General features: G+C 40.4%; 1 protein-coding gene across 8 annotated transcripts in view; it reads left to right on the top strand.

Annotated features, from left to right (window-relative positions):
- The window catches only part of LOC121518066 (neuron navigator 1-like), a 121510-nt gene that overhangs the window by 47948 nt on the left and 59042 nt on the right, over window positions 1-14520 (top strand). For all 8 annotated transcript variants that reach the window (XM_041800256.1, XM_041800257.1, XM_041800258.1 and 5 more), the window contains 2 exons: window positions 8211-8313; window positions 9635-9961. In XM_041800256.1, coding sequence (XP_041656190.1) covers window positions 8211-8313; window positions 9635-9961 — 430 coding nt within the window. The remainder of the gene's footprint in view (window positions 1-8210; window positions 8314-9634; window positions 9962-14520) is intronic.

The raw sequence follows: 14520 nt of genomic DNA, 5'->3' as shown, positions 1-14520 counted from the left end.
ACGCTTAGCTACAAATAGTGCCAAGGTAAAATTCCATTTGGATTGCTACTTTGAAAAACATGCATGCAGAAACTGTGTGTACATACCACGATCAAAACAGAGATGAGAAAGAAAATTTGAACAAAACAGACAGAAAAATGCTTTAATAATTTAATAATAGTTTAATAATTCCAGTGCCAGTTTTTGATTTTCATTTTTGGCTCTGATTTTTTTTTCTTATTGGTCCTTTCCATACAACGACAGAAAGCTGGTACAGGCACAGTTGAAACTAAATACATTCTGTTTTTAAGTTCTAATCATTTTGTTTGGTGTTATATATCTCAGTGGGCAGCAGGAGTGGTATGTTGGCCTGATTCTGAAGACAAATGCTATTCTATTCGTGTTTTCCTGTTACATAAAAGTTGTAATTTTTAGTGATGCAACTGTCTGCATGTTTAAGCTGCCGTTGTAGTCACTAAAAGTACATCTGACTTAGTCTTATGACAGCGTTGTGGTTGGTTTGCAGCTAAAGCAGTGCTAAAGCAGTTTCAGTGGTTTTCGTTGAGGCTAAACACACAAAAACAACAGAGATGTTACCTGGAAACAGATTTTTAATATCTCCTCCTCACATTTTTGACCCTTAAATATAAAGCCTGTTTACTCAGAAGAAGTAAGATCCAATTACATAATTATTCAGTCTGTTTATGCATTATCAACTGTATGACCACACTTGATATCACACAGTGGGATCAAAAGAATGCTTACAGGCCTAACAAAAAACGCACATGGAAGTTGTCAGAACCGAGCACAGCATAACTGCATTGTTGTCGACTAAAGCAAATTCTGAGGGAGAGTCCAAACAGAAACTTGCAGCCCCATATGCCATGCAAACCAGCACAGTAGCATCAACACAAAAGACATTTTGCAAACAGACTGGTTGTTAGGGTTGAGTTAAACCAGTGGTTTCTAATCTTTTTTCTTGGGTTGCCACTCGTATCTAAAGAGAGCTGAGCTGAACTGCTGAACTTAAAAGAATAAGTGTTTTATTAAGATTCTAGGCAATATATGCAAATTTAATTTTTACAGCTTCAGAGCACACAAAGCCCTGTGCCCCCCAAGGGGGTCCTGGACCCAGGTATGGATCCAGTGGGTTACGACAGTGGTTCCACTCCTTTTTCCCCCACTGTTTTAGTTTGCTGCTGTGGTCATTAACAGATTTTTTTTTACAGCTTGCTGACTTTGATCATAAACTATTCAACTGTTGTGTTTAAACTGCTGTTTGGATGAAAGATATTTAAAATGTCGTTGATGCCTTAAAAAAGTCCTTTTCCTATTGTTATTGAATACTATATTTTAATTGAGATCCTTGTTTACTTGCTGTCATCAGTTCTATCCCCTCACTCTTCACTTCAGTGACAGCACGGGTGAAGCACAGACACAGAGAGCAGCCTGTCTGTCTGACATGTGAGAGCAGAGCTGCAGCTGGCTTTAAGCACGTCGTAAAATACAGTTCCACAGGAAACAACTCTCTTGAACAAAAATACACCCAAACATTGCCGCACATTATGGTCTGCTCTGGCTCGTTGCTTGGTTTATTTAGCGCGTGTGGCTGAGTGTGTGTGCGGCTCAGTCAGTATTTAGAGATACTCTGATTTAGATTTGAGGGTAAACTTCTGAAACATACACTGGAAGCACAGAAGAAGAGTTACAGCACAATGGTCCCGATGTATGACATTTTATGTTCCTAAACAAGCTGACAGTGTCCAACTTCTCATCTTGGTATGTTTTTTAGAATGAAAACAAAGCTTTGGTTATGGAGAAATGTGAGTATGCTTTAGTGTTTGTCTACACTCAGTGCCAGGCTCTGTTGAGCTGAGAGAATAACAGTAGACATTTGAGATTTTAACCTCTGTTTTCAATGCTGCAAGAACTCTGGATCTGTTTTTTTAATATAATATTTTTGTTTGTCAGCATGTTTTTAATACAGTCAATAAAATCTCATCCTCTCCGACTTAGTGATGGAATCTACTCTTGCTTAAGGGTTCCTACATTTCAACAATTGTGACATAGTTCAACCAGAACCCCAATAAACGATGTTCAAATTATCTTCCTCTTCTTGTAGAAGATGATTGACAATCTTATCATCCTGTCATTGATCACTGCAGCATTTGGAAAATTTGACCCCAAAACTGTACAAAAACGGGGTACACAGATGCAACATAGCGTGCTGATGCACTCATGAACCATTCATGTCTCATATTAGATATGATCTTCAAGGCCTCTAATATCCTGTTGCGACATCGCAGCGAAGCAGATGAACTTGAGTGCTTTTGTGAGTGTGTAGAAGTACGTGGACGCACATTTGGGTGCCTTAGCGTGCATTTGTCGACCTTGTCCAGATGTGCAGGAATGGCTGAATGTTGTAATGCTTCCTGTTTTGCAAACTGTCTGAGGTTAACAGAGGGCTGTGATGCTGTGATGAGTGCAGAAACAGGAAAAAAAAACTGAAAAGAGAATATTACACAAATAATTAATCATTCTCGTCAGATCAGGTGTGTTTCTTTTTCTCACCTTGCTGTTACTTTTTTTCCAACCCTGATGTAAAGAAATGATAACAGAAACCACAGAGGTTTTACAAGCATCCTGTTTGTGTCTCTGTGTCGCTTGTTGAGAATGCTGTAATAATTGTCTTAGCTGCACGCAGGCACACTTAAGTGTTAGTATATGACTGCTTAAAGGATCACACACATCGCTGCAGGTGCAAATGGTTTATAATGTACCACACACATACTGTACATCATATGATAAGTGCACTGCAGCCTGAGGAGGGTATCAGTGACACTAACATATGTGCACACACGTGGACCGGGCAGAGACAAATGAACTCCGGAGGGAAGGAAGGAAAGAATAGAAACGAAGGCCATTACTCAGACATTCATTCATATTCTGCAGAAATGAAGCACACACTAGTAAAGGCACACACTATTCCAGGATGTAGGCCTTGGAGATACAGCTTAAAATTTATATCACAGTATCTAGATCTTAACTGTAATGCCATTATATCAAAGTGTAACGCACCTGAATGCATATGTAGGTGTTACAACCCCAATTCTGTCCCTAAAACAAGCCTGTGATGGCATCCTCAAGTCACGTCTGAGCATAAAAGCATAGAAAAATCTTTTTACAAATTTTTTCTTGTTTATTTCTTTGTAATTAGCTTGTAGTTTAAGTTTCATTTCTCTCCTGCTTCTTGCTGAGGTGTGTCTATTAAAAGAACTACATTTCCTGATAGTGGTGTTCTTAAATATGCAAGCGCAAAACATACTGATGACTGGACTCAGACAGAGCTGTTGCCTGTCATTCTGCTATGCTGACAGTGGCACCAGCTATGCCTGTTGTGGGCTCTACAACACATGTATTTAGACAGTGCTGCAAAAATCCATCCTGTGGCAAAAATGTTACCAGTAACAATGTGGATACTGGTTTACCAAATACCACTAGAAGGATGTAATGGCATCATACAAACACACAGAACTGCAACAACCAGCAAAGAGAGAACCATTAGTTTGCCTTTGGGGAGTTTACTTTTTTCTTTCTAATGGAGAGGACGTTGACCCAAGAGAGCAAAACCAAATGGACCAGAGTCTCTGTTACTTGCCAAGCAGCCATCAGACACCCACATATTCTTATTAAATTGTCTTCTTTAGAGAAAAAGGGCTGGTTATATTTTATATATCTTAAAACCAGAAAATCTCATCAAAAAAAACAATGATAGATATCTCCCACTAACAAGTATTTCAAGGCTAATGCATCATAGAGCTTATTTTCCTGTGCCACAAACATCTGTTATTGACCAAAGGCTATTAAAAACACATAAATGAGTCACACTGTCACACGGGGTGATTTGCTTCGTTATTATGAACTCAGGCGCAGGGCTTCAATTCAGCATGAAATGCCTTACTGCTTAGAATAGGCACTCTAGCCCTAGACATATGAAGTTATGATTGTTAATCCTTAGCTGAAAATGTCCCTTAAACCAACATTTACAGCTATAAAGATATATCTATATTAAGAGATTTAAATGAAACAGTATTTGTTTGACACTCCTTAAGATTAAGGTGGAAATCATGAGAAGCCTGACATGTGTTTTGTTGGACTTTTCACCACAAGAAATACAGTTTTAATAGGAAGTACTCTTAAGTAGCTTTTCTAAATGTAGACGTGTCCTCTTTGGACATCAAGCTTGGGCATCCTGTGAACATCTGCCAATGTTTTTTGTTCCAAGGATGCAAAAACAAGCTCTATAACATTGCTGCTAATGCAAAGGCCAGCAGTGTCTGTTTAATGGGCTTGTAATCTGACCACACACACAACAAGAGAGAAAAGGGCAGTGTCTCTTTTATTGCTGTTGCACTGTGTATTCATGTTGTCTTGTTTAACGTCTGTACACTTTTTGTGATGTAACAGGCAGAAAACACCAAAATAAATCCTTCACCTCTAATTTTCTGATTCTTTTCTCAGTCTCTTTGTTTTGTCAAACAAACATTGGGGTGCTGTAGACGTCCAGCATATGCAGTACATGCATGCACTAACAAAAACACTCTCACTTCAACTTGCTGACTCTCATTTCAAGAGTCTGAGTGGGTCATTATGAAAGGCTCCTGGGTAGCTTCACAGCCTCTTTAGAGCTGGAGTGTGTGTTCATGGGTGTATTGAGATACGCCAGGTGGAGCCCAGTGTCCCCAACACATACACACGTCATACTCTCCATTTAAAGTAGATCCGTGTAATTCATCTGCTTCCCTGGGGAGCTGCCAGGGCTGACAGGGATATTTGCATCCCTAATTCCCCCATCACCAGCACCCATAACCCCCCCCCCCCCCCCCCATGCCAGCTGGGACCTCCAGGACCGGTGCAGACGCAGGAGAGGAAGTCTTTTACAAACTCTCTCAGTCACATACACACAAGCACATGCACAATCATGCAGATCGTATCTAATCAATTTGACGCCATTGTTAAACAAAGCTCACTTTTAGGGTAATTAAAACACCCAATTAAAGCCTCTATGCATGTGTTTTACATTTTCTTTGTTCCCGGGAAACCTTTGTTTTAATAGGTTGCCAAAAAAATGATGCAGATGATGAATTGTGCGTCTCTTCTTCTCATAATAACCCTCCAACAAGACTAAGGTGATTCTATTTTTGTGCTTTTTAGAATTTATTTATTTAATTTGAATGTGTGAGCAGCAGTTGGTTGGATGATTCTATCATCTTTGCACTGATCTTTTCGTCCCCAGAGCTGCCTAATCAATTGTCTGTGTGGCTGTTCTCTTCAGGAGAAATCAATCCAGCTTCATAAATCAGGTCTGGTGTGCACTAAGTGTTTCTCAGTGTGTTTGTGAACATGTGTGCACACCCACTCTGTGTGTGTATGTGGGCACATTTTCCAGTGTGCAGCTGTTGTTAAGATTGACACCCTTGGCAGCTCATAATTTGCCCTCCTCACACAATCAAAGCACCTCCCCCGTCACCTCCTCACTAGCCAGCTGGACTGATCCATTAGAGGGTTAAGGTTGATGTGTGTTTGGGTTGTGTTTCCATCATATCAGTTGGTAGATTTCTTCAGTACGTGTTGCTCCCATGGACTTTAAAATGCGCTGCAAAATCAATCCAATCTCAATCACGATGTCAGGCTGTGCACTACATAATTGCATAAAAGGCTTCAATTATTTTAACACTGAGTACTTGAAAGGTCCACAAAAATACCTGCTGAAAGGCCTTTAAGTGTACAATAATACCCCTATTACACTTTGTAGAAGTATCTTTATTTTTACAAAGGAAAGTTGTTTTGAAGGCAGTACTGTAACATCAGGTTTTACATTTCTTTATGCTACTTATTGTTTATATGTTTTGAGTTGAGAAATACACAGTTCAAAACTGTCATTATCCTTGATAACCAAGTAAGTAGACTCATGACACCATTTATGCTAAAAGAAGAAGCAATGACCTGACAGATTACTTCCTAATAGAGTCCATGGTATAAATGGCTGTCAACTGAAAATCTGAGGCACCATTTATATTTTATATCGTAATTGCAATTGCATATTGCAATAACTTTCAATCAATCTAGAAATAGGCAAAGTGATGGAGTTAAGGTGGGGCTACTCCCATGCCAAATGCTTGGGTGTAACCTGTCTATCAAATCAGCAACACCATTGATTGTGCAAATGCATGTCTTACTCTTAGTCTTATTATTCCACATCTCATTAAACTCATTACATACGCTCTAAAAGGACTAGTCTGAAGTCCGGAAAACAGAGAAAATTGAGCATAATTTATTTAAGACAGGTCACTTCTGCGGTTGGTATGCGGTGTGATGGTTCGCAGAATGTAGCTCTCTCCTGCCATGTACAACTCAATGATCAAAATAGTGCTTAACCACGCTGTTTCTACAGGATGCTGTTGGTGCTCTCAGTTCACCATTGTTTACATCGGGTTCAGGAGCATTATTATTAGCATGGCAGTGGCCATCAACATGCACCACAATGGCTACTAGTAATGGGCACTTGCATTATAGTTAATATGGATCATTTGACCAGAATTTTGGACCTGAAATTATAAAAAATATTGATAGTTGCTTTAACTGACCAGCAATTCTGGTGCCAACTATTGAGAGATCTAACTTTTAACAATTTTGCCAACTGATTGCATGCATCCCACTCCCAAAGATCCTGAAAGCAGTATTAAGCGTATTTAAATTCAATAAAACCAAGTAATGCAGGTGTTCTAAGTCCGTGATTAGTCATATTTGATAACTGTGCTGTCAGTATCAATCAAAAGGATCAAGATTTTGATTTTTGCAGTAACTGAACAGCTTTGCTGAAAGTTACTATTTGGCTGCTCAAAAAATGTCTGTTCATGTGTTTATCTTAACCATTGTGGTAAACCACAAACTGTGCTCATAGGGGGGCCAGCTGGTCACTTCTAATGGTCTATTGAACTGGACCTATAGATGGGTAGCCATGTCCAATATCTCACCACTATAACTGTTTTATCACCATGACCCCCACACTAAAATACACATCAGTGGGTTAGCAAGGGTCAAGGTCATGTCATCATGTTTAAGAGCTCGTATTAGAAGACTTTCTAGCTTTGACTGTGTTTGATAAATTAAATGAGTGTTTATATGCATGTATTTTCCTTGTTTTTAAGCAACATGCATTTGACCTTGCAGCTCAGAATCTTTTGTGAACATGGCAAAAAAAGAGGAAGCTGGACCCCATATCAGGCCTTCAGTCTGGCATGTTTTAAAATTAAAACTGTAGATTAAAATAATGAAAACAGGGTGCCTGTATAACAGTGTGTTTAAGCCCCTGTTTGATTCATTCCCCCTGGAGGAGTTGTCTGGAAACAGACAAAAACGAGTGTTTGTAACAGTAATGGTCAGGCATAAATCTATGAGCCCCATTTGAGCAGATTACATCATATTAGGAGAGGGTGAGACAAGTGCCAGCATGCCCCAGTGGCTTTAAATGAGAAAGGCTTTTGATTTATCCCTCTGTAGAAGGAGCGAGGTGGGCGGGGGGGTACAGTGCACTGAGCGGGCAGTGGGGCATTGTGGTCAGAGGAGGGAACGAGGGACCCATCCAGGCAGACTGGTAAAGGAGTGTGAGACCTCTGTGGTCTGAAAGGTCTCCTCTGTTGTTTTGGATGTCTGACTACCATCATATTTAATTTAGTGTGCTTCAGTGACATCTGGAAAAACAAGATGTTCATACTCTGTCACTATTAGGTCTTTCATGTCTTTTACTTGTGGGATTCTTTCGTTGCTCTGTTGAAAATGTGTGGGTCAAGCTTTGTTTGTATGATAAGTGAAGTGATTATCACATTAAGTATTTGTTTACTGGTTGGGATCCTATTAGCTGTATGCTGGAGCAGAGGTTCCTTAGTGGTCTAGCCTCAAGACCCACCACTATTTCCTTGAGAATTCACAAACCAAATTAAAGATAAAATTGAAACCACTCAAATTTATATAATGAATAATGCTGTCGTTTGGATCTTAGTTTTGTCCAGGAGGAGCATCGTTAGGGAAGCTCTGGGAGCACATACATGCATGCGTTTTTTCATGTGTTTAGCATGTAAAATTTTGGCTATTTTTCTGACAATCTCAAGAATTTAAGGCATTTTTATCCCTAACATTGAATGGTGTAATGTTAATCTGCATCCATACAGACCCAGAGTCCCAGAGGAAGAGGACGGTGCAGAACGTCTTGGACCTTCGACAGAACCTGGAGGAAACCATGACCAGTCTCAGAGGAGTGCAGCTCAGCCACAGGTCAGACACCCAAACATTAGCCCAGACATACAGGACCGTGAACGAACGACAAGAAAAGACAAAAAATAGTTGATAAAGGCAGCAGTTGTTGAGATGGACAGTTTCTTATTGACATTGCTAACAGTGTTTCAGGGTGTGGTGGTTAACTGCCTGTGGGCTTTCAGATCAATATCAGTATTCCTGACAGACCTGTAACCATGCGAAGCCTGTTCCTCTCTCCCCATGTGTTGGTTAATACAGAACTGGAGCAGGATTAGCTCACTTTAAAATTGACCCTGCTGATGTGTGCATCCTTAAGACTCACATACATCCACATTCACAAAAAATGCTGCAACAATGCTGTGATTGACTGCATCAGAGAATTTGCGTGCCCTCTTCTCTCCTCTGCTTCCTGTCCATCATTGATTACGTACAGTACGTCTTCAGGTTTTGTCCTTGAGAGCCAATCTCCTGCCATGCATCCTCTCTCAGTCCCTCAGTGGGAGTTCGCTACATGAAGAGCAAATCAGCAGATGGTTACCTGCTGGAATACATTTTCTTTGCCATTCATACTTTACGGTGCACTGTAACAACCTTGAATCATTCCCTGCTGTCCCCGAAGACATAATCTGCTCTGATGCCTGCAGCTTGTAAGAGTGAAGTTTCCTGTGCAAAAGAAGACATAATGCTTCTTTCATGAGGAGCATTTTAGAGTGTCAGATTTGCAAGGATTTTTGTGCTTGCAAGAAGTTGTGTTTGCTCACATTTCCCCTGATAACAAGTATAACAAGCACAACACCTTAAGGTGTGTAGCATTCCCTCTCATCCTCTCTTCACTTCCTGTTTTTTGTTAGCTGTTGTGCATTTCATTTGAAAACAACTCCATTCATGGTTTTTGTAGGAACAATTCTGTATCCTGTTGGCAAGATTAGTGTTAACCTAGCAGGCATGTTACGCACTTTGAAAATTAGTAACTTTTAATATGCTAATACTCATCATTCTCATCCCAGACACTAAGCACTGACGTGCTGCCCTACTTTGGCAGAGGAAATGCATGATATTATGTGAATTAAGGGATGCTTATTTTTATATGGATTCATATGAGTATGACTATCAGGGCTATACATATATTTAAGCAGAACACAAAGGAATAAAGGGACATCTTCACTGATAGGAATAAAACATATAGGAAGGCACCCTGCACTGAGGTTGCCAGTATATTTACAATTCTTCTCTGAAAGAGTCTCTGTACCACATTTACTGTTATTTTGATGTTTGGTAGTTTCTAATCAATGAGAGCCTTAGTTTTCACTTTAAATTTTTCCTCTTTTTCTTTCTACAGCTGTGTCGAGGGGACCATGTGCTACGACAGCGATGAGGCTGCTGCCTTCTCAGTTTCCAGTCTATCCAATCGCTCCTCTCCACTGTCATGGCGCCAGGGTCAGGCCAGCCCTCGCCTGCAGGCTGGTGATGCTCCATCCATGGGCAATGCACAGTCAGACATCCCCCTCCGCATCAGCCACACCTCCCGTATCCACCTCATCGAGGTGCTGGACGACTCAGACCCTGCCCTTCTGAAGGGGGATTACCTCAGCACCAGCAAACTCTGTGGGAAGAGCCCAGTTGAGGATGATGAAGATGACGATGATATCGATGATCTGGGGAATGGGTAAGTCTTGATAAATGTTTTTGGACATAACCACTCCGTCAGTCTTTTGGAACATTTTTGTCCCATTAATGATTGTAACATTTCTTGAGAGGTGAATTCCACCACCTGCCAAATGTTACGACCCACAGCTGCAGTCAGGCCTGTGGTTAGCGGTTTAGCATCACAACAAAGCCTTGATTTGCTCTTCATAGTGTCAGCCTTGAGACTGGCAGCTGTGGCCCCCCTGGTGCAGCTGGCGCTGCTGTAGTCGGTAAACAACCCTCTGGCAGAGGTGGAGGATGATGTCACTATCATGTAGCCCCCTTGCAGAGATCATCCTGTCACATTCAGCTGCATACCCAAAGGCTTTGCCAGCAGCCATCCATGTGGAGGACCCCTCGCAGTGTTGGCTCAGCAGAGTCCCCTGGCAGAGCTCGAATACTGATATTTTGGAAAACTGGCAACTTCCTCTGCTGAGCCATTGCAGGATTAGTCAGAGCTGTCAAAGTTGGATTGAGTTTGGTTTTAAGCTTGGCAGAGATACTTGGATAAAATAGATTTGATGTTTGGATACAATTGGCAAACAAGGTTACTTTTATATCTTTATCTGTGTCTAGTTTGTTGTGTAGCAGTTGTGGTTTGTTCTTTTTTGAAGTGGATAATATTTTTAAGGCTGGCACACACCAAAAGACTTTTTAAAATCTTATCCTGTTTTCTTACACACGAGGACAAATGCTGACAACTGTTTTGTTCTCACAGTGTTGTGTGCAACAAGATGACCAACACACCACACACTAACAAATTCACTCTCCAGCAACCAGTTTCCATGCTCAAAATCCAGATCGCATGTGATCAAAGATGACACTCACGTTCAACAAGTTGGCCTTCTATTTCTGACATGCATTCACATTATGCATCACATTTACTGTGTCTGTTGTGCCTCTCTCTTCAGTTATGTTGCTTTCTGATTGGTTATGTCCCATTCCATGTGAGGAAGTCAACTTGGTTGCTTGTTGTTGATTTTTGGACAAAAGAGTGATATTAGGAAAAAAGTTGACATGATTATCTTTTTGTATGTGCCACACTTTAGGTGTTGTTTCTAAAAGTACATGTAGTACAGACTGTGACAGTCCTGACTGATCACTCCAGAGAAAGAGGTTTCTACACAACATTAGTAGTCTGATACAAAAAAGATTAGAGATGAGTAATCCCACTCATGCAACAAATGCAAATGTGAATGTGTTTGGGTGTCTTGGGCTTAATGATGAAAATTACAAGATGACCCCCAAAGACTGTGTATTTTTACCTTGTGAATGTTGTTTTTGTTTGTGAGCTGGATCTGTGGCTTAAGACTTGTTGCTGTAGGGAGTGTTTAAGTTATTTTTCTGCTCCCTAAATCTCTGTTACTCTGACCCAGAAGGAAATTGCATTATCTCTGACCTGATTAATGAATCAAGTTTCACAAATACAAGAATTTCAGTTAAGAGACAAGCATTCATGAATGACTTCAGTTGTACTCCCTGAACTTCCTTGGTTAGTTTTAGAAAACTTTGCAGCCTTTGTCCCAGTATGAGGAGTTATGACACAACAATTTAGCTTGGTTGCACAAACAGCATCATGTGTCACTGACCAGCTCTAAGCAACGAAGAAAAACAGATTATCTCATTGTAGACTGCAGCTTTGACAGGGAGTAACCAAACCAAAAACACCTCTGCAGACACAGCTTGATATCTCTATGGTAACCACAAAAATGCACCCCCAGTCATCAGGAAATCAATTGCCAAACCGTTAAGTTTCCTGTCGTGTTATTGTGTGTGCATGTAGTTAGTGGTTGTGCAATGTTGTACTACTCTTAGTGAGAGGGCAAAATTAAAGCAGCAAGGCTGGCAGGCTAATGCAGAAAGATAAGACAAAGAAAAAAAGAAAAATGCAGCTCATTTATCTTTTTCAATCAAATCTTGACCCATCTAAGTAACATATCAATGTAAGTGAGAGACCAAAATAATGAATAGTCTTCAGTAATGCACAAGGTAAGTGTTAAGTGCTTTATTGAGAATGAGTTTGATATGGTTTTGATTGTTTTCAAGCAACACTCTTTCAAAATTGTGAAATATCCCACATCAGCAGTTCCATGAGGCTCAAGTTCCTTGAAACCTCCAATGAATGAAAGGTTGGTGAATCAATCAAACAACCTTTATTTGTACTCTACATATCATTGAGTGGGCAAATACTCATTTACAGAGGCGTTGAGTCAATCACAGAAAAACTTCAGAGAATTAAAAGCAATAAAAACAGAGCAGAGACTGATTAAAGGACATTAAAATCATCAAACTGGGAATGTATGAACATGAGGTCTGAATAAATAGGGTGCTAAAATGCGATTAATAAAATAAAACTGGGTCCGGTGTTCAGTATCAGTCTGTTAGCAGTTGGCAACATAGATGGGCGCTAACCACGCAAGCTCAGCAGGTAACAGCTACTCCCAGTGATTTAAAAAGGTAGTAAAAAGGTTGAAGTTAAATAGTTTAAAAAGTTTTAAAGATTTAAGGGGTAAGAATGAATATATATTGCTGCACTTACTTAAACCAATCACAGACAGATTGAAGGTTTAAAGTTACATTTCCAAAAAGCTCAAAAGATAAAAGTTGATTAATTAGTGATCAGTGGTAATTAGCTGCTGTATCTTGTTCCACGAGTCAGGAGCAGAAAAGGAAATGGCAGTGAAGGGCATTCAGGCAAGCTTACATCACTGATTTATAAATGTAATATTGTCTTTGACTGACTAATATTTATCGACTATTTCAGAGTTTATGAAACCGTTTGTGTGAAATATCTGCTGCATCTTAGACAGTCCTCACCAGTAGAGGGCAATACAGCGCTGTTATTTCTCTTTCTGCTCTACAGGCTCATTTTGAAGTACCTCCTCACAAAATCAACCCCCTCCCCTTCTCATAATTTATTACCCATACTCATCCATTATACATACATGCAATGCGCCAGTCATACATAGGTCACACAATACAGCCATCGCTTCTCCCCACATATATAATACATAGGATCTCCACCCTTATTAACTATGCATCACACAGACGTACACATGTTCTTTGTTTGGGTTATGCGGTCCTCGTCTCTCTTCTGTTTAATTGGGAGGAAACTATGTCTTTAAATGTTAGGGTCTACATGTAAACATGTATGTGTGAGCTGGATTTGACTCATCAGGCGTCGCACTGTGACTCACCTTAGTTTAATTGCTTGGGCATGAGTCACAGTCGTATACAGAGATAGGTTTACTATGACAGTACGTTGACCTGCCTGATACACAGACTCTGTATGCTCACGAACACACTTAGTCACAGCTCCCACAGTCAGTTATATGTTTCCTGTGCCGCTGCTTTCTTTACATCTGGATCCAGACCCCTCCCATTTCCCCCCTCAGCCTCACTCTTGCTCACATGTGTCATTCTCACCGGGAAACATCGGGGAGGAGGACTTGAGGAGGTCACTCCTGAGTGTGTGTGGATGTTAGCTCTAATGAGGTGTGTCGCAGTAGAAGTTGTGTATCTTAACACTGGAAATTTTTGGTTTCAGAAGTTTGAGGTGCCTGCATTATTCCTACAGATATAAAATCTGAACCTCTGCAGACATTTTAAAGTCTCTGTAATTATGATATACCTTCAAGAAGTCCCATGGAGATAATACATTACAAATCATTGGCGGAACATGGGGGTCCAGACCCTCCAACCCCCAGAAAAAGGAGAATTGTCCCTCCAGTTTTATTGTAAACATCAAATTTTGAATCCTACACCAATATGCAGTGACTCCTGTGCCACTTGTAGAAAACCTGATTTGGCCTGCCATGGGCTTAATCCACTACTGACCAACCCTGAACCTCAAAATATTTCACAGCCTGCTACATGTGTCAGCGGAGCAGAGTGGAAAGAGTGGTAACTATGGCAGTTACTTTAAATTAAGTTTAAGTCTTAGTCTATAGATTAAAATGCACACTAGTTTTAGTCAATATTTAATCATATTTATCTGTCTAGATTAAGTTTATTTAATGCAATATGGTAATCCTCATGGGTAGAATAAAAGCCCTCTAAAAAACCATATTCTTTTCAAATGACACAGTTCAGAGGCTATATTGTATGTATATTAACAGAATTATTGCCCCATTTACACAACAAAAGAGCAACCACCCCTGTCTGTTAGCAAAAATCACATGTGTGAATGCTTTGTAGCTGCTCAGTGTGTGAATAGATCAGGATGAAACCAGGACCATTTAAAGAAACCTGCTGTGAGTAAAGATATTTTTCTCAGAAGGCAGAGCTCCATCTGGGCCTATTTGTGCTAATATAGCTAACTCACATGAAGCATGATGTTGAAATCTTGACTGAGCCTCATCTGGGCTTAATAGTCTGTATTGATTGTCATTGTTGTCGCTGAAGTGGCTGTAATGGAGCAGACTTGCACGCACACACGTGTGGATGATTTGAAAAGCGTGCAGCTTGTTTTCTGCCCTGCTGGGCGCACACGCTTTTGTTCCTGGATGGAAGAGCTCCCATCCTTAGCAACCTCCCCTT

The sequence above is a fragment of the Cheilinus undulatus genome, linkage group 11, assembly GCF_018320785.1.
Source record: "Cheilinus undulatus linkage group 11, ASM1832078v1, whole genome shotgun sequence".
Taxonomy (NCBI): Eukaryota; Metazoa; Chordata; class Actinopteri; order Labriformes; family Labridae; genus Cheilinus; species Cheilinus undulatus.
The sequence above is the reverse complement of the archived record's forward strand: the minus strand, read 5'-3'. Positions and strand labels throughout refer to the sequence as shown.